General features: G+C 45.9%; 1 protein-coding gene across 1 annotated transcript in view; it reads left to right on the top strand.

Annotated features, from left to right (window-relative positions):
- Window positions 1-20,663, top strand: part of LOC135520619 (ephrin type-B receptor 5-like) — a 100,864-nt gene that overhangs the window by 6,676 nt on the left and 73,525 nt on the right. Inside the window, exon 2 of the mRNA XM_064946303.1 lies at window positions 19,651-19,715. Within this exon, the coding sequence (XP_064802375.1) occupies window positions 19,651-19,715 (65 nt within the window). The remainder of the gene's footprint in view (window positions 1-19,650; window positions 19,716-20,663) is intronic.

Raw genomic sequence — 20,663 nt, 5'->3', positions numbered from 1 at the left:
AGAAGAGTTAACTTATCTGTCGAGGAGAACAAAACCTTTTTAACTGAATAATACTAATAACTTGGGGGGGGGGTGCTTATATTTGTGTTATATTATATATATTATATATTAAGTGTGTAATGGAAATATGTTTCTTCATATCCCAACTCCCCCTGAGACACCCGTGGGGAGTGGGGTCACAGCCGGGGTCACCATTGAACAGCGCTCCTGGAGCAATTAGGGTTAAATGCCTTGCTCAAGGGCACAGTGACAGATTTTTTTTCCCAACTTGTCGGCTCCGGTATTGAAAGCAGCAACCTTTCGTTTACCGGCCCAACGCTCAACCTCGAGGCTACCTGCAGCCCAAATTAGCCCTTTACCAAATAGCCTCATAATGAGCCAAACAGGATTGTGTCAGAAAAGGGAAAGAAAGGGTGAGAGAGGGAGAGTAACAGTTTGTTCATGGAATGGCTAGGCCTCGGCCTGCTTTTTGAGTAAGAGGAGGAACAAATGGTGAATTAAGTTACCCCTGAAATCAAGCTAGCTGGATAACGTGCCAAATAGCCCAATAATATTAGTCTGAAACTGGAAAGAGAGACAGGGCCACAGAATGGCAAAATACCAGTTAATTCATTACTGAGTGGTTTAGGGATAGGCCTACTGCTACATTTCTGCCAAAAAGGAAAACATGGTTAATGGAGTTGCCCAATAGTGTGCCAAATGAGAGGTAGCTTTTAGAGCATCATGGGAAGGTAATAGACAGCATGTCAGAGGAGAGATATAGAGAGGCAGTAAGAAAAGACAGAGTATTAGCAGGGGGAAATAACTTGCTCATAGCTTCACCAAAATTCAAATGTTAGTCTTACTTTATAGGCCTATGTTCGTCTAGGGATGGCTTTTCAACTGTCTTTCTTCCTGTATCTTGTGCCTGTTCATTGACTTAATTATTGCTTCATTGCCAGGTGAAGCTATGCCGACTGTGACACGGCGTGAGGCGTGAGGGGTCACTTGTCCTCTTTGTAACCAACAGTGAAGTTTTGATGACTCCCTTTGACGTTGTTGAGCTTATTTCTAGACTTGTGTTAATCCCCCGTTTTCCTCATTCCTCCTCTCCCTCCCTCCATCCTTCCCTCCACTCTTTCCCTGTGTCTCTCTCTCGGTGGTTGTATGTAATGATGGAGGGTAGTAGAATCTGTCCTTGACTGACTTACTCTGGATGGATGCAGCATCTGGAGCATATTAAGAGATAGGGTGGAGATGGGTGGATAAATGGAAGCAAGACAAAACACAACCACAGAGCTGCTTACTGGCTACTGTACCACAGAATGTTGGGCTGTGTGTGGGTGTGTGTGTGTGTGTGTGTGTGTGTGTGTGTGTGTGTGTGTGTGTGTGTGTGTGTGTGTGTGTGTGTGTGTGTGTGTGTGTGTGTGTGTGTGTGTGTGTGTGTGAGAGTTTTTGGCCATCTGTGTCAATGTGCATATTTTCCAGTGTGTAGGTCTGTCATGTTGTGTTTCTGTGTTTGTCTATACATGTCTATGTTGGAGTGTCTGTGCCACAATGTTTGTGTGCCTTACCTTCAGTGTGTGTGACTGTGTGTGTTTTGTAGGTGTGTTTGGGCCCATCGCAGAGAGGTGCTAAAGCATGTTTGTGTGCCTGACCTTCAATGTGTGTGACTGTGTGTGTTTTGTAGGTGTGTTTGGGCCCATCGCAGAGAGGTGCTAAAGCATGTTTGTGTGCCTTACCTTCAGTGTGTGTGACTGTGTGTGTTTTGTAGGTGTGTTTGGGCCCATCGCAGAGAGGTGCTAAAGCATTTTTGTGTGCCTTACCTTCAGTGTGTGTGACTGTGTGTGTTTTGTAGGTGTGTTTGGGCCCATCGCAGAGAGGTGCTAAAGCATGTTTGTGTGCCTTACCTTCAGTGTGTGTGATTGTGTGTGTTTTGTAGGTGTGTTTGGGCCCATCGCAGAGAGGTGCTAAAGCATGTTTGTGTGCCTTACCTTCAGTGTGTGTGACTGTGTGTGTTTTGTAGGTGTGTTTGGGCCCATCGCAGAGAGGTGCTAAAGCATTTTGTGTGCCTTACCTTCAGTGTGTGTGACTGTGTGTGTTTTGTAGGTGTGTTTGGGTCCATCGCAGAGAGGTGCTAAAGCATGTTTGTGTGCCTTACCTTCAGTGTGTGTGATTGTGTGTGTTTTGTAGGTGTGTTTGGGCCCATCGCAGAGAGGTGCTAAAGCATGTTTGTGTGCCTTACCTTCAGTGTGTGTGACTGTGTGTGTTTTGTAGGTGTGTTTGGGCCCATCGCAGAGTGGTGCTAAAGCATGTTTGTGTGCCTTACCTTCAGTGTGTGTGATTGTGTGTGTTTTGTAGGTGTGTTTGGGCCCATCGCAGAGAGGTGCTAAAGCATGTTTGTGTGCCTTACCTTCAGTGTGTGTGACTGTGTGTGTTTTGTAGGTGTGTTTGGGCCCATCGCAGAGAGGTGCTAAAGCATTTTTGTGTGCCTTACCTTCAGTGTGTGTGACTGTGTGTGTTTTGTAGGTGTGTTTGGGCCCATTGCAAAGAGGTGCTAAAGCATTTTTGTGTGCCTTACCTTCAGTGTGTGTGACTGTGTGTGTTTTGTAGGTGTGTTTGGGCCCATCGCAGAGAGGTGCTAAAGCATGTTTGTGTGCCTTACCTTCAGTGTGTGTGATTGTGTGTGTTTTGTAGGTGTGTTTTGGCCCATCGCAGAGAGGTGCTAAAGCATGTTTGTGTGCCTTACCTTCAGTGTGTGTGAGTATATGTGTGTGTTTTGTAGGTGTGTTTGGGCCCATCGCAGAGAGGTGCTAAAGCATGACACACACACCTTTGGTCTCCATCAATATTAACAGGGAAGAGGTTGGTAGAGTGCTAACTGACTCTACTGCCTGGAAAGTATCAAGGCAGCCTACATCTCCTTTTAGATATGACTAATATGTACAGTACGAGACACTACTCACAGTGGGTGGCAGTGTATGCGTTAACAACTGTAGCTACATAGAAAGGAAGGAAGTGGGGGATGGACGGATGGAAGAAAGAGAGAAAGAGAGAGAGAGGGCAAGCAAGGACACTCAAGTGAAGTGAACACACCAGTGACTGTAACGGTTCTCGTCTGTCGAAGGAGAAGCGGACCAAAATGCAGCGTGGTGGTTATTCATGTTCTTTAATGAAAAGGAACTCGACATGAAATAACTAACAATACAAAAACAACAAACGGAACGTGAAAACCTATACAGCCTATCTGGTGACAACAAACACAGAGACAAGAACAATCACCCACGAAATACTCAAAGAATATGGCTGCCTAAATATGGTTCCCAATCAGAGACAACGATAAACACCAGCCTCTGATTGAGAACCACTCCAGACAGCCATAGACTATGCTAGATACCCCCACTAAGCCACACACCCAACACCTAACAACACCCCAAGACAAAACACACCACAATATACCCATGTCACACCCCGGCCTAACCACATAAATAAAGACAAACACAATATACTACGACCAGGGCGTGACAGAACCCCCCCCTAAGGTGCGGACTCCCGGACACACACCAAAACCATAGGGGAGGGTCTGGGTGGGCATCTGTCCATGGTGGCGGCTCCGGCGCAGGACGTGGACCCCACTCAATCAATGTCTTAGTCCCTCCTCCTCGCGTCCTTGGATAGTCCACCCTCGCCGCTGACCATGGCCTAGTAGTCCTCACCCAGAACCCCACTGGACTGAGGTGCAGCTCGGGACTGAGGCAGCTCGGGACTGAGGGGAAGCTCGGGATTGAGGGGAAGCTCGGGACTGAGGGGAAGCTCGGCACTGAGGGGAAGCTCGGCACTGAGGGGAAGCTCGGCACTGAGGGGAAGCTCAGCACTGAGAGGAAGCCCAGCACTGAGAGGAAGCTGGCTGGCTGCTCCATGCAGACTGGCAGCTCTGGCTGTTCCATGAAGACTGACAGCTCTGGCTGCTCCATGCAGACTGACAGCTCTGGCTGCTCCATGCAGACTGGCAGCTCTGGCTGCTCCATGCAGACTAGCAGCTCTGGCTGCGCTAAACAGGCAGGAGACTCCGGCAGCGCTGTAGAGGCGGAAGGCTCTGGCAGCGCTAAACAGGCGGGAGACTCTGGCAGCGCTGTAGAGGAGGAAGGCTCTGGCTGCGCTGAACAGGCGGGAGACTCCGGCAGCGCAGGAGAGGAGAAAGGCTCCGGCAGCGCTGAACAGACGGGAGACTCCGGCAGCGCAGGAGAGGAGAAAGGCTCCGGCAGCGCTGGAGAGGCGAGGCGCACTGTAGGCCTGATGCGTGGTGCTGGCACTGGTGGTACTGGGCCGAGGACACGCACAGGAAGCCTGGTGCGGGGAGCTGCCACCGGAGGGCTGGTGTGTGGAGGTGGCACAGGATGGGCTAGACCGTGAAGGCGTACTGGAGATTTTGAGAACAGTGCTGGCACAGGACGTGCAAGGCTAGGAAGGTGCACAGGAGGCCTGGTGCGTGAGGCTGGCACCATCTTCACCAGCCGACTAACACGCACCTCAGGACGAGTATGGAGCGCTGACCCAGGTGCCATCAAATCCCAGACACACTCCGTCGGGCGAATTCCATGCAAAAAGCACCAACACAGCAACTCCCTCATTTCTCTCTCCTCCAATCTCCCCATTAACTCCTTCACAGTCTCTGCTTCGCTCACCTCCAACACCGGCTCTGGTTCTGGTCTCCTCCTTGGCTCCTCACGATAAACAGGGAGAGTTGGCTCAGGTCTGACTCCTGACTCTGCCACACTCTCCCTGAGCCCCCCCTCCTATAAATTTTTGGGGCTGACTCTCGGGCTTCCTTCCGCGCCGCCGTGCTTGCTTCGCCAACCTCATTCTCTCGTAACCTTCCGCACACTGCTCCATCGAATCCCAGGCGGGCTCCGGCACTCTCCCTGGGTTGACCGCCCACCTGTCTATCTCCTCCCAAGTTGTGTAGTCCAGATTTTGTTGCTCCTGCTGTTGCTGTTGCCTGTTACCACGCCGCTTGGTCCTGTTGTGGTGGGTGATTCTGTAACGGTTCTCGTCTGTCGAAGGAGAAGCGGACCAAAATGCAGCGTGGTGGTTATTCATGTTCTTTAATGAAAAGGAACTCGACATGAAATAACTAACAATACAAAAACAACAAACGGAACGTGAAAACCTATACAGCCTATCTGGTGACAACAAACACAGAGACAAGAACAATCACCCACGAAATACTCAAAGAATATGGCTGCCTAAATATGGTTCCCAATCAGAGACAACGATAAACACCAGCCTCTGATTGAGAACCACTCCAGACAGCCATAGACTATGCTAGATACCCCCACTAAGCCACACACCCAACACCTAACAACACCCCAAGACAAAACACACCACAATATACCCATGTCACACCCCGGCCTGACCACATAAATAAAGACAAACACAATATACTACGACCAGGGCGTGACAGTGACAGTGGGACAGAAACTAATGCCAGTCACCTTTACACTCCAGCGGAGAGTGGAGTGCTTATTAACATCACAAGAGAGAGAGAGAGAAAAGAAGACAGAGAGACGTAAGGATTAGAGAGGGGGAGAATAACACTTTAGTTTTCTCTCTCTACCTCTGTCTGTCTTCCCCAAAGACAGGAGATAAACACATACTGTACTGTGTCTGTCTGTCTTTCTGTCTTCCCCAAAGACAGGAGATAAACACATACTGTACTGTGTCTGTCTGTCTTTCTGTCTTCCCCAAAGACAGGAGATAAACACATACTGTACTGTGTCTGTCTGTCTGTCTGTCTTCCCCAAAGACAGAAGATAAACACATACTGCACTGTGTCTGTCTGTCTGTCTTCCCCAAAGACAGGAGATAAACACATACTGTACTGTGTCTGTCTGTCTTCCTTAAAGACAGGAGATAAACACATACTGTACTGTGTCTGTCTGTCTGTCTTCCTCAAAGACAGGAGATAAATACATACTGTACTGTGTCTGTCTGTCTGTCTTCCCCAAAGACAGGAGATAAACACATACTGTACTGTGTCTGTCTGTCTGTCTTCCTCAAAGACAGGAGATAAACACATAGTGCACTGTGTCTGTCTGTCTGTCTTCCCCAAAGACAGGAGATAAACACATACTGTACTGTGTCTGTCTGTCTGTCTTCCCCAAAGACAGGAGATAAACACATACTGTACTGTGTCTGTCTGTCTGTCTTCCCCAAAGACAGGAGATAAACACATACTGCACTGTGTGATTTCTGTCTTCTTTAGTCTTTCTTTCATTCTGTCTCCTGTGTCACAGCCCTTCCCCTCCCATTTTCTCCCTCTCTCTCTGTCCCTCTTCTGTCCGTCCACCAGCCTCCCTTTCTTCCATTCTCTCTCTCTGTCCCTCTTCTGTCCGTCCACCAGCCTTCCTTTCTTCCATTCTCTCTCTCTGTCCCTCTTCTGTCCATCCACCAGCCTTCCTTTCTTCCATTCTCTCTCTCTGTCCCTCTTCTGTCCGTCCACCAGCCTTCCTTTCTTCCATTCTCTCTCTCTGTCCCTCTTCTGTCCGTCCACCAGCCTTCCTTTCTTCCATTCTCTCTCTCTGTCCCTCTTCTGTCCGTCCACCAGCCTTCCTTTCTTCCATTCTCTCTCTCTGTCCCTCTTCTGTCCGTCCACCAGCCTTCCTTTCTTCCATTCTCTCTCTCTGTCCCTCTTCTGTCCGTCCACCAGCCTTCCTTTCTTCCATTCTCTCTCTCTGTCCCTCTTCTGTCCGTCCACCAGCCTTCCTTTCTTCCATTCTCTCTCTGTCCCTCTTCTGTCCGTCCACCAGCCTTCCTTTCTTCCATTCTCTCTCTCTGTCCCTCTTCTGTCCGTCCACCAGCCTCCCTTTCTTCCATTCTCTCTCTCTGTCCCTCTTCTGTCCGTCCACCAGCCTTCCTTTCTTCCATTCTCTCTCTCTGTCCCTCTTCTGTCCGTCCACCAGCCTTCCTTTCTTCCATTCTCTCTCTCTGTCCCTCTTCTGTCCGTCCACCAGCCTTCCTTTCTTCCATTCTCTCTCTCTGTCCCTCTTCAGTCCGTCCACCAGCCTTCCTTTCTTCCATTCTCTCTCTCTGTCCCTCTTCTGTCCGTCCACCAGCCTTCCTTTCTTCCATTCTCTCTCTCTGTCCCTCTTCTGTCCGTCCACCAGCCTTCCTTTCTTCCATTCTCTCTCTCTGCGGTGTCACAGCCCTTACCAAACAAACAGTGGCTCTGGCATCAATTATGAAACAGCATGTATCTCCTTATTTGAGGTACGGAGAAGCCTGCCCACTGTCACTTTACAGATGAATAATAGACTCACGTAGAGGAGGAGAGGATGAGATGGACACGGGGACAGATGGAAGGAAAGGGGAGAAAAGACAGAGGTATAGAGGAGAGGATGAGATGGACACGGGGACAGATGGAAGGAAAGGGGAGAAATGACAGAGGTATAGAGGAGAGGATGAGATGGACACGGGGACAGATGGAAGGAAAGGGGAGAAAAGACAGAGGTATAGAGGAGAGGATGAGATGGACACGGGGACAGATGGAAGGAAAGGGGAGAAATGACAGAGGTATAGAGGAGGGGATGAGATGGACACGGGGACAGATGGAAGGAAAGGGGAGAAATGACAGAGGTATAGAGGAGAGGATGAGATGGACACGGGGACAGATGGAAGGAAAGGGGAGAAAAGACAGAGGTATAGAGGAGAGGATGAGATGGACACGGGGACAGATGGAAGGAAAGGGGAGAAAAGACAGAGGTATAGAGGAGAGGATGAGATGGACACGGGGACAGATGGAAGGAAAGGGGGAGAAAAGACAGAGGTATAGAGGAGAGGATGAGATGGACACGGGGACAGATGGAAGGAAAGGGGAGAAAAGACAGAGGTATAGAGGAGAGGATGAGATGGACACGGGGACAGATAGAAGGAAAGGGGGAGAAAAGACAGAGGTATAGAGGAGAGGATGAGATGGACACGGGGACAGATGGAAGGAAAGGGGAGAAAAGACAGAGGTATAGAGGAGAGGATGAGATGGACACGGGGACAGATGGAAGGAAAGGGGAGAAATGACAGAGGTATAGAGGAGAGGATGAGATGGACACGGGGACAGATGGAAGGAAAGGGGGAGAAAAGACAGAGGTATAGAGGAGAGGATGAGATGGACACGGGGACAGATGGAAGGAAAGGGGAGAAAAGACAGAGGTATAGAGGAGAGGATGAGATGGACACGGGGACAGATGGAAGGAAAGGGGGAGAAAAGACAGAGGTATGGAGGAGAGGATGAGATGGACACGGGGACAGATGGAAGGAAAGGGGGAGAAAAGACAGAGGTATAGAGGAGAGGATGAGATGGACACGGGGACAGATGGAAGGAAAGGGGAGAAAAGACAGAGGTATAGAGGAGAGGATGAGATGGACACGGGGACAGATGGAAGGAAAGGGGGAGAAAAGACAGAGGTATGGAGGAGAGGATGAGATGGACACGGGGACAGATGGAAGGAAAGGGGGAGAAAAGACAGAGGTATAGAGGAGAGAGAGAATAATGACAGTGGGATAGATAAATCCATTGGCACGCAGAGCAAGAGAGCGAGTGAAAGAGTGACCAGACAGACACTGCATTAACACACCACTCAGGCCCAGATTGCAGACTCAGCAGATTTCTCATCTGTCAGGGACAACATTTGAGTGTCTTCCCTCTAAAATGGGGACTGGAGGCAGTGAAGGAGGCCTACTGCTGTTCACAGTACAGTTGTTGGTGTTTGTTTGCGGGCCTGACTTTTTGCATTCAGAAACTGGAGAGAACTAGAGTGCTCTCGTTGGTAGAAGGAAGAGTGGACCAAAGCGCAGCGTGGAAAGTGTTCATGATACTTTATTCAAAAACACCCAAACAAAAATAACAAACGCGAAAACTAAAGTGAACAGTTCTGCCAGGCACAGACACTAAACAGAAAACAAGATCCCACAAAACCCAAAAGGAAAATGACAACTTATATGTGATCCCCAATCAGAGACAACGATAGACAGCTTCCTCTGATTGGGAACCAGACACGGCCAAAAACAAAGAAATAGAAAACAGACTTTTCCACCCGAGTCACACCCTGACTTAACCAAACATAGAGAAGGTGCGGACTCCGGCCGCAAACCTGAACCTATAGGGGAGGGTCCGGGTGGGCATCTACTCTCGGTGGGGGCTCTGGTGCGGGACGCCAGAGGGGACCGTCGCTGCAGGCTCCAGACTGGGGACTATCGCTGGGGGCTCCGGACCGGGGACCATCACTGGAGGCTCCGGACCGGGGACCATCGCTGGAGGCTTCGGGCCATGGATCATCGCTGGAGGCTTCGGGCCATGGATCATCACTGGAGGCTTCGTACGTGGAGCCGGAACCAGTCTCACCGGACTGAGGAGACGTACTAGAAGCCTGGTGCGTGGAGCTGCCACAGGGCTTACCAGGCTGGGGAGACACACTGGAGGCCTGGTACGTGGAGCCGGAACCGGTCTCACCGGACTGGGGAGATGTACTGGAAGCCTGGTGCGTGGAGCAGGCACCGGATACACAGGGCCGTGTAAGCGCACTGGAGGTCTCGAGCGTAGAGCTGGCACAACCCGTCCTGGCTGGATGCTTACTTTCGCCTGGCAAATGCGGGGCGTTGCCTGACCGGTCACACGCTCCCCACGGTAAGCACGGGGAGTTGGCTCAGGTCTAAACCCTGACTCCGCCATTCCCCCCGTGTGCCACCCCCCCTCCCCCATTTTTTGTGGGGGAGCTGCCTCTCGAGCTTCCGTTGTTGTCTTAACTCCTCGTATCGTCACCGTTCCTCTCTCGCTGCCTCCGCCTGATTCCATGACAGGGTCTTGTCCCCTGCCATTACCTCCTCCCAGGTTCAGGATGTCCTCCACTCATCTTTCTCCCAGGTTCAGGATGTCCTCCACTCATCTTTCTCCCAGGTTCAGGATGTCCTCCACTCATCTTTCTCCCAGGTTCAGGATGTCCTCCACTCATCTTTCTCCCAGGTTCAGGATGTCCTCCACTCATCTTTCTCCCAGGTCCAGGATGTCCTCCACTCATCTTTCTCCCGGGCCCAGGATCCCTGCTCCTCCTGGCCACGCTGCTTGGTCCTTTGGTTATGGGATCTTCTGTCACGTTTGCTGTCTTCAAACTCCCTATCATAAATGAGCCAAGGCGCAGCGTGCATGTAATTCCACATCTTTAATCGAAGTGAAACCTTCACAAAAAAACAGGTAAAACAGAATCAGAACGTGAAGCAACTGTGGCACACACAAACACTCACAGAAAATAAATAATTACCCAAAAGGAAAATGACAACTTATGTGTTCCCCAATCAGAGACAACGATAGACAGCTGCCTCTGACTGGGAACCACACACACCAAAAACAAAGACAAAAACAAAGAAATAGAAAACATAGACTTTCCCACCCGAGTTACACCCTGACCTAACCAAACATAGAGAATAAAAAGCTCAGGGCGTGACATAGAGTGACAATAAATGTTAGAATTTGTTCAATTTATGGGTTATGGGTAATGTTAGGATTAATGTTAAAGATGAGGGTTTGTGGTTGAAATCTGTGATCATTTGTGATCAGAAAGTGCTGTAATGAAGTAGTCGTATTCTTTCCTGTCTACCAGGGCCAGATAGTGACTACAGACACATATCACCTCAACCACCGATACTGTCAGGGAAAGACAGCAGGCTGATAATGTAAGACAAGCCAGAGGGCTCAGTCACCACACCGCAGATAATGATATTACATCCATAAGGTGATTCATTCATTAGTGTGTGTTATTGACACCGAGCTCAGCACTACTCTGTAAAGACAATTATCCCTTAGGGCTATGTGATATTGAAAAACAAAGGCAATTGAAAGGAGAGTAGTCCGTGTTTCAGTGGCAAACCTTGTATTGTCATGCAACACGCTAGAATAGTTGAATTCTGGCACTAGTTCCAGTATAATTTCCAACACATATTCCATTGTAAATATAATGCCAATTTGAATGCCAACTGTCATGGAGCGGTTGATTTTCATAATGGAGGATAGTTTGCAGAGCTGACAGACACAGAATTGACATCAATTCTCCGAAAATAACCTTTCCGTGCTCTTAGCTGAAGTGAGGCTTAGTTCCGTAGAGAAGAGATGTAAGATATGGAGAGTCAGATTCCGGCTCTTCACGTCTCTGACAAGAAGCTAAATAGTAGAGACATCAATATTACATTTCTATGATTTATGCATGAATCTGGCCCAAAGTAGAAGGTTAATTAAATGTGAAATGAGACATCCTTTAGTGTTGTGTTCTACCAGGATAAAGAAGTCCCCGTATTCCAGAGGTCACAATGCATGATGAGGTGTGTGTGTGTGTGTGTGTGTGTGTGTGTGTGTGTGTGTGTGTGTGTGTGTGTGTGTGTGTGTGTGTGTGTGTGTGTGTGTGTGTGTGTGTGTGTGTGTGTGTGTGTGCATGCTTGTAGATTCTTCTTATTTTTTGCTATTTTCTACAATGCAGAATAATAGTGAAGACATCAATACTATGAAATGACACACATGGAATCATGTAGTAAACAAACAAATGTTTAACAAGTCCAAATATATTTTGTAATTGAGATTCTTCAAATTAGCCACCCTTTGCCTTGATGACAGGTTTGCACACTCTTGGCATTCTCTCAACCAGCTTCACGAGGAAGTCACATGGATTGCATTTCTCTCCTTCTTAATGAGTTTGAGCCAATCAGTTGTGTTGTGACAAGGTAGGGGTGGTATACAGCAGATAGCCCTATTTGGTAAAAGACCAAGTCCATATTATGGCAAGAACATCTCAAATAAGCAAAGACAAACGACAGTCCATCATTACTTTAACACATGAAAGTCAGGAACACTGAAAGTTTCTTCAGGTGCAGTCACAAAAACCATCAAGCTCTATGATGAAACTGGCTCTCATGAGGACCGCCACAGGAAAGGAAGACCCAGAGTTACCTCTGCTGCAGAGGATAAGTTCATTAGAGATAACAGCCTCAGAAATTGCAGCCCAAATAAATGCTTCACAGAGTTCAAGTAACAGACACATCTCAACATCAACTGTTCAGAGGAGACTGTATGAATCAGGCCTTCATGGTCGAATTGCTGCAAAGAAACCACTGCTAAAGGACACCAATAAGAAGAAAAGACTTGCTTGGGCCAAGAAACACGAGCAATGGACATTAGAGTGGTGGAAATCTGTCCTTTGGTCGGATGAGTCCAAATTTTAGATTTTTGGTTCCAACCGCTGTGTCTTTGTGAGACACAGAGTAGGTGAACGGATGATCTCCGCATGTGCTGTGTGTGTATATTTGCGTGTATGCATGTGCAGTGGTTATACTGTTTAGAGCACAAAAAATATAATCTATAATAATAATCTGTAAGGATCAGTCAGTGTGTATCAGAGAGAGAGAGAGATACAGAGAGACACAGAGAGAGACACAGAGAGAGAGAGACAGACAGAGACAGAGAGAGACAAAGAGAGAGAGAGACAGACAGGCAGAGACAGAGACAGAAGGAGACAGAGACAGAATCAGACAGAGACAGAAGGAGACAGAGACAGACAGAGAGACACCTAGAGAGAGAGAAAGATAGAGGGAGAGAAAAAGAGAAGGAAAAATAGAGAGAAAGACAGAAAGAGAAAGAGAAAGAGAGAGAAAGAGAGAGAAAGAGAGAGAGAGAGAGAGAGAAAGAGAAGGAGAGAGAAAGAGAGAGAGAAAGACAGAAAGAGAAAGACAAAGTGAGAGAAAGAGAGAGAGAGAGAGATCCTGGTTTACTTTAGTGTAACATGAGATCATGAGGGAGGGAGGGAGGGAGGGAGGGAGGGAGGGAGGGAGGGAGGGAGGGAGGGAGGGAGGGAGGGAGGGAGGGAGGGAGGGAGGGAGGGAGGGAGGGAGGGAGGGAGGGAGGGAGGGAGGGAGGGAGGGAGGGAGGGAGGGAGGGAGACAGGCATGTGGGCGGGAATTGAAGGCCAGATTTGTGGAGGTCTCCATCTGCGAGCATAATCCAAAATAAATCTCTTTACGAGAGAAAGAGGGAGAGAGAGAGGGAGGTACAGAGCAAGGGTGGTGGGGGGTGGGGTCGATGTAGTGGATTTGATGCTGGTGTCGTGTCTGTGACTATCGTTAAATGTGAAGACTGTTATTTATATCAAATCAGTTCCCTAGGTTGAATTATTACGTGATTAAACTTATCATGTAAACATTAATTAACTAGGAAGTCGGAGTACCACTGAAAATGTTGAGATTAACTTCTTGGATATAGGGGGCGCTCTTTTAATTTTTGGATAAAAAAACGTTCCTGTTTTAAACAAGATATTTTGTCACGAAAAGATGCTCGACTATGCATATAATTGACAGCTTTGGAAAGAAAATACTCTGACGTTTCCAAAACTGCAAAGATATTGTCTGTGAGTGCCACAGAACTGATGCTACAGGCGAAACCAAGATGAAATTTCAAACAGGAAGTGCCCCAGATTTTGAAGGCGCTGTGTTCCTATGTCTCCTTATATGGCTGTGAATGGGCCAGGAATGAGCTTACACTTTCTGTCGTTTCCCCAAGGTGTCTGCAGCATTGTGACATATTGGTAGGCATATCATTGGAAGATTGACCATTTTACACTACATCTACCAAGTGCTCGCTTGGTGTCCTCCGTCGCAATTATTGCTGAATCTCCAGCTGCGTGTATTTTTTCATTTGCTTCCGAGGAGAAACCCAACTGCCACGAATGATTTATCTTCGAATAGATATGTGAAAAACACCTTGAGGATGATTCTAAACACCGTTTTCCATGTTTCTGTCAATATTATGGAGTTTGGCGTTGTAATGACTGAATTTTCAAGGTTTCTTTCTTAGCCAAACGTGATGAACAAAACGGAGCGATTTCTCCCTGTAACTGTTTTCTTGGTGTGATGGAGTGGCGGACCAAAACGCAGTGTGGTGGTTATTCATGTTTAATATATAAAGACACAATACATGAATAAACTAACAATACAAGAAACGTGAAAACTCAAAACAGCCCTATCTGGTGCAAACACAGAGACAGGAACAATCACCCACCAACACACAGTGAAACCCAAGCTATCTAAGTATGATTCTCAATCAGAGACAACTAATGACACCTGCCTCTGATTGAGAACCATACTAGGCCGAAACATAGAAATACCCAAATCATAGAAAAACAAACATAGACTGCCCACCCAACTCACGCCCTGACCATACTAAATAATGACAAAACAAAGGAAATAAAGGTCAGAACATGACACTCCTACACAAATAATTTTTTGGGAAAAAATGAACATTTGCTATTTAACTGAGAGTCTCCTCATTGAAAACATCCGAAGTTCTTCAAAGGTAAATGATTTTATTTGAATGCTTTTCTTGTTTTTGTGAAAATGTTTCCTGCTGAATGCTAGGCTTAATGCTATGCTAGCTATCAATACTCTTACACAAATGCTTGTGTAGCTATGGTTGAAAAGCATATTTTGAAAATCTGAGATGACAGTGTTGTTAACAAAAGGCTAAGCTTGTGAGTGAATATATTTCTTTCATTTCATTTGCGATTTTCATGAATAGTTAACGTTGCGTTATGGTAATGAGTTTGAGGCTATGATTATGCTCCCGGATACGGGATTGCTCGACGCAAGAAGTTGAAGTTATAATTTTCTGAATATAACACTTCAGATATTTTAATATCTGATCAATTAGTCTTCTATTAATGAATTATTAATTGTTACCTCATTAGTCTCATTCCAAACGTCATAAAATTCTTGGTTATCTGTACGGACCCTAGTTTCCATAATGAATCAGCAATATACAAATTGGCTTAATTATTTATTTATTAACTAACTAAATAATCACAGAAATACATCACAAACAGACAGTAGATATTGGTTACTAACAGTGATAGAAAAGTCCCTAGTGGGCTAAGCCGATATGACGGCTTGGTAGACAAAGGAAAGGGGTGGGGACTGAGAAAGAGCGGAAAGACTACACACAGTCTAGAATTATATTCCTTGAAATTCTAATCCTTTGCACATGAACAGCAGCTCATTCGAGAATGATTGCAATTTATATATTTACACCCGTATGTTGTTGTTGTCTTCTCTGTTGGAATCCTCGATAGTCCTGTAGAGTTCATCAGAGTCTCTGGTTAACTTTTTCAGAGTACCATTCGGAAATGTTCTCATATAATAGATGCTTTGAGGGTTGTCGGTATTCTCGTTCTAGACTTGAATTCTAGACTATGAATTCTAGCTGCAGACTAGTAATTATGTGTCTAAGATTTGCTCTTGTTTTGTGGTGATCGATAGTCTCAGAGTTTAACCATTTCCATCCATGTGTAAGGGTTTTCCTCCTCCTCTTCGTCTGAGGAGGAGAGGCGAGAAGGATCGGAGGACCATGGTTGTTTATTTAATGATACTACCCATCCCGCATGCAGGAGCATAATCATAGTTTCAAAACGGGAAGGTTTTTCATCAAAAAATGAAAATACTGCCCCCTAGTTTTAAAAGGTTAAAAAACATAAACTGAACACTCAATGAAATACAAAACAATAAACGTGAACAAAACCGAAACAGTACCATGTGGCAAACAAACACAGACACGGAAACAATCACCCACAAAACAACAGTGAAAACCCAGGCTACCTAAGTATGATTCTCAATCAGAGACAACTAACGACACCTGCCTCTGATTGAGAACCATACTAGGCCGAACACAGAAAACCAACCTAGAAACACAAAACATAGAATGCCCACCCAAGTCACGTCCTGACCAACTAAAACAAACAAATAACACAAGAACTAGGGTCAGAACGTGATACCATGTAGCCAAACTACAGCTGTATGGTCTCCGTGGCCTATAGAACTGTATAATTGTCTGACTTGTCCTGTGGTATAGTTGTAGTTTAAACCATTTCACATGAAGCGTCAGCTACATGTTTTCTCGCCTAATGTGAATTTCATCAGGAGCGGGTATTATACACTTCAGTAGAAAAGGGCGGTTCCATGACGTCGACGTAATGTCTATGCTCACGTGGGCGTGGCCATTGATTTGGTTAATTTTATATGAAAACCCATACTCTCATTTAGAAGGAACTACCCAAATGTCATCAACTACACTAATTAGCATAGCGCAACGGTCAAAAAATATCACTAGAAAATATTCATAGTCATGAAATCACAAGTGAAATATAGTGAAACACAGCTTAGCCTTTTGTTAATCACCCTGCCATCTCAGATTTTGAAATTATGCTTTAGCAAGACAAGCGTTTGTGTAAGTTTATCGATAGCCTAGCATAGCATTATGTCCAGCTAGCAGCCGGAGGCTTGGTCACGAAAAGCAGAAAAGCGATCAAATTAACCGTTTACCTTTGATGATCTTCGGATGTTTTCACTGACGAGACTCCCAGTTAGACAGCAAATGTTCCTTTTGTTCCATAAAGATTATTTTTATACCCAAAGTACCTCCGTTTGTTTGTCACCTTATGTTCAGAAATCCACCGGAAATAGCGGTCACGACAACGCCAAAAAAAATGACAAATTATATCCATAATATCGACAGAAACATGGCAAATGTTTCTTATAATCAATCCTCAAGGTGTTTTTCAAATATCTATTTGATAATATATCAACCGGGACAATTGGCTCTTCAGTAGGAGAGAGAGGAAAAATGCCTACCCCTGTCTTTTACGCAAGAATCGCTCTGCGAGCCCTCAGCTGGCCGCTTATGCAATGTCGTCGCTTACGCTCATTCTTCAACATAAAATGCTGTAGAAAAAATGCTGTGGAATACGTAGAAATAGGAATCTGGTTGATATCCCTTTCAGTGGCCAGTGGGGTTGCATAGGAACACAACGGTTTCAAAAACATGAGTCACTTCCTGATTGGATTTTTCTTAGGCTTTCGCCTGCAATATCAGTTCTGTTAAACTCACAGACAATATTTTGACAGTTTTGGAAACTTTAGAGTGTTTTCTATGCTAAGCTGTCAATTATATGCATATTCTAGCATCTGATTCTGAGAAATAGGCGGTTTACTTTGGGAACATTATTTTTACAAAAATAAAAATAGTGCCCCCTAGTTTCAAGAGGTTAACATCACATTACATCTTTTCACAAATAGTTTCATGTTTAATCACATATGTTTCACAATATTTAGATATAAACAGCTGGGAAATGTACACTTTAAGAGATGTGTGTTTCCTGTCCTTCATGAGGTCACCAAATGAAACACACTCATCATAACTGTCCCCTAAATGTCCACAGACCAGTCCCACATTCTCAAAAGTAGAAATATTGTTTTGGGGATTAGGAGTTTTGAACAAAATAAGTCCTTTGTTCTGGTAGACTCTCTCAATATTGCATGGCAGTTTCTATCAGGTATTTATGACCTGTCGTAAAGTCATAAAACTGTGGAGAGAGAGAGAAAACACAAACAGACTCCACAGAGTCCCAGGACAGCAACACAATTAGTCCCAACCAAATCATGAGAAAACAAAAAGATATTTACTTAAAAGAAAGAATTAACAAAACAGAGCAAACTAGAATTCTATTTGGCACTAAACAGAGAGTACACAGTGGCAGAATACCTGACCACTGTGACTGACCCAAACTTAAGGAAAGCTTTGACTATGTACAGACACAGTGAGCATAGCCTTGCTATTGAGAAAGGCCGCTGTAGGCAGACATGGCTCCCAAGAGTAGACAGGCTGTGTGCACACTGCCCACAAAATGAGGTGGAAACTGAGCTGCACTTCCTAACCTCCTGCCAAATGTATGACCATATTAGAGATATATTTCCCTCAGATTACACAGATCCACAAAGAATTCGAAAACAAATCCAATTTTGATAAACTCCCGTATCTATTGGGTGAAATACCACAGTGTACCCCAGGGCATGTCATGACACTGGCTAAGTATTATATTCGTTTCTTGTGTTTTAAGGTTGAGTACTGATCGACAGAGAGGGAGGGGGAGGGGAGAGAGAAAGGAAGTGGGGGGAGAGAGAGAGAGAGAGAGAGAGAGAGAGAGAGAGAGAGAGAGAGAGAGAGAGAGAGAGAGAGAGAGAGAGAGAAAGTTTATGGCATCTCCTTAGCGTGGGTCACTGTGTTGTCTGTCTAAGCAAACCACCTTTTCAGATCACATTCTATCTCCCGGATCATCATTTAGGTGACAGTCTCTCCCACTTTATCTCTATCTGTTTCTGTTGGAGAAAAAGACAGAACGATCTTCCCCTCTCATGCAGAAACTCTGTAACATTAATTAGAAATGATATTACATTCAAATGTTATGGCTGAAATGCAGAAATGATTCATTTGTAAACAGAGGATGGTTTCTGTATCTGTGTGATGTAGCCTTCAGCTCTCTGACTCTCTCTGTGTCAGTCTCTCATCTCTCTCTCTGTATCAGTTTCTCTCATCTCTCTCTGCCGCCCTCTGTCTGTCAGTCTCTCTCATCTCTCTCTCTGTGTCAGTCTCTCATCTCTCTCTCTGTCGTTCTCTGTCGCTCTCTGCCTCTGTGTCAGTCTCTCTCATCTCTCTCTCTCTTTCTGTGTGTTCATGTGTGTGTTTGTGTGAGTGTGTACACACGTGTGCGTGTGTGTCTGTGTACACATAGGTGTATGTCTGCATGCTTAATTAGGTTAGATGATTAGTGCAGTGTGTGATGGAGGCAGACAGTGTGTTTGCTCTGTGTTAACCCTGTCTGTGCTGATGTCAGCATCAATCACGTGTTGTGTGTTCCTCCATCAATGCTGCATGTGTTCTGAACACTGGTCTGTTTAGTCATCTGTTCAATCACGCACTCTACAAGAACTTTACAAGGACTGATTGAAGCAGACTGAGGGTCTCTCTCTCTCTGTCTCTCTCTCTCTCTCTCTCTTTCTCTCTCATGTCAAATAATGGCTGAGTTATGGACTATGTTGCTTCCCTAATCCTGAAGTAGCTGACATCCAAGGGCTTATAGAATGCTGTTGCAGGCACTCAAAGTTACTGCATGAAACTTGGGAATAAATGGTAGTTAGGCTTCCTCTCCAGATGCTGTTGGTGTTCTGTATTAGTGGAGTGGTTCACCAACCATTTCCTCACGTGGAAAATCAATGCTCTGGTTGTCACTTTTATAACTTCTATTCCCCCATGTCTCTCTCTCTCCCTCTCTCTCTCTATCTCTCTCTCTCTCTCTCTCACACACTCTCTCTCTCTCTCTCTCTCTTTTTCTCTCTCTCTCTCTCTCTCTCACACCCTCTCTCTCTCTCTGTCTCTCTCTCTCTCTCTCTCTCTCTCTCTCTCTCTCTCTCTCTCTCTCTCTCACAATCTCTGTATCTCTCTTTCTGTATCTCTCTCTCTGTATCTCTCTCTCTTCCTCTCTCTCTCCTCTCTCTCTCTCTCTCTCTCTCTCTCTCTCACTCTCTCTCTCTGTATCTCTCTCTTCCTCTCTCTCTCCCTCTCTCTCTCTCTCTCTCTCTCTCTCTCACTCTCTCTGTATCTCTCTCTCTGTATCTCTCCCTCTCTCTCTGTATATATCTCTCTCTCTCTGTATCCCTCTCTGTATCCCTCTCTGTTTCTCTCTTTCTGTATCTCTCACTTTGTATCTCTCTCTCTGTATCTCTCTCTCTCTCTCTCTCCTCCCTCTCTCTCTCTTTCAGTGATGCTGCTGGACACAACAGAGTCTACCTCGGAGCTTGGCTGGACCACATATCCTGACACTGGGGTAAGCAGAGGACAAATCACTGGGCAAATATCAGAACACGCACGCACACACACGCACGCACACACACACACACACACACACACACACACACACACACACACACACACACACTCAGGGCTCTGGTCAACAGTAGTGCACATCACTGGGTATACAGCATGTCATTTGAAACATAGCTACTGATCGATATGACATCATCAACGTTGACATTGCATTATGTGGCTCCAGTTCATAAGATAGGTTTGGGGTCTCATCAGAGGAAGTCAAAGCCTGTGTGTGTGTGTGTGTGTGTGTGTGTGTGTGTGTGTGTGTGTGTGTGTGTGTGTGTGTGTGTGTGTGTGTGTGTGTGTGTGTGTGTGTGTGTGTGTGTGTGTGTGTGTGTGTGTGTGTGTGTGTGTACGTGTGCGTGTGCGTGCGCATGCGTGTCCGTGTGGGCGTGTGTTCAATGCTCATTGCTGGGCATACATCATAATCATCATCATCATCATCATTACCATACTCACTGAAGCAGTATCCAAAACAAATGATTATGGTAATGAGTGACTGTAAATGTCCTATTATAAGACTGACTGTTACATTTCAATCTACTGTAGACAGCTGCATCATGTACTCTTGTATCCATCAGTCTTTCTGGTGTTATGAAATACAGAGCTTGTATGAATACCGTACAGTACAGGCCTGGTGTATATTAGAGCCAGCTGAGTATGATCACGCTGATTGCTGTGAGGAAGCTTTGCGTTTGCATGGGTGTGTTTTTTATAGAGCCACAGAGATGAGAAGTGGTTCTGAGATGGAGATATCGTTATTGGACCTGGGGCACTAAGCTAAGAGAAGCAGACAAAGAGGGAGAGAGCAAGAGAGGAGAGAGAGGGAGAGAGTTTTCTGTTAACCCTTTCCTCCCCCTTCTCTTTTCAGAATTTCTTCTCTTTGGCTTAGGGTTGGTTGATAATC

This window comes from Oncorhynchus masou, chromosome 29 (assembly GCF_036934945.1).
Source record: "Oncorhynchus masou masou isolate Uvic2021 chromosome 29, UVic_Omas_1.1, whole genome shotgun sequence".
In the NCBI taxonomy this organism is placed as follows: domain Eukaryota; kingdom Metazoa; phylum Chordata; class Actinopteri; order Salmoniformes; family Salmonidae; genus Oncorhynchus; species Oncorhynchus masou.
The sequence above is the reverse complement of the archived record's forward strand: the minus strand, read 5'-3'. Positions and strand labels throughout refer to the sequence as shown.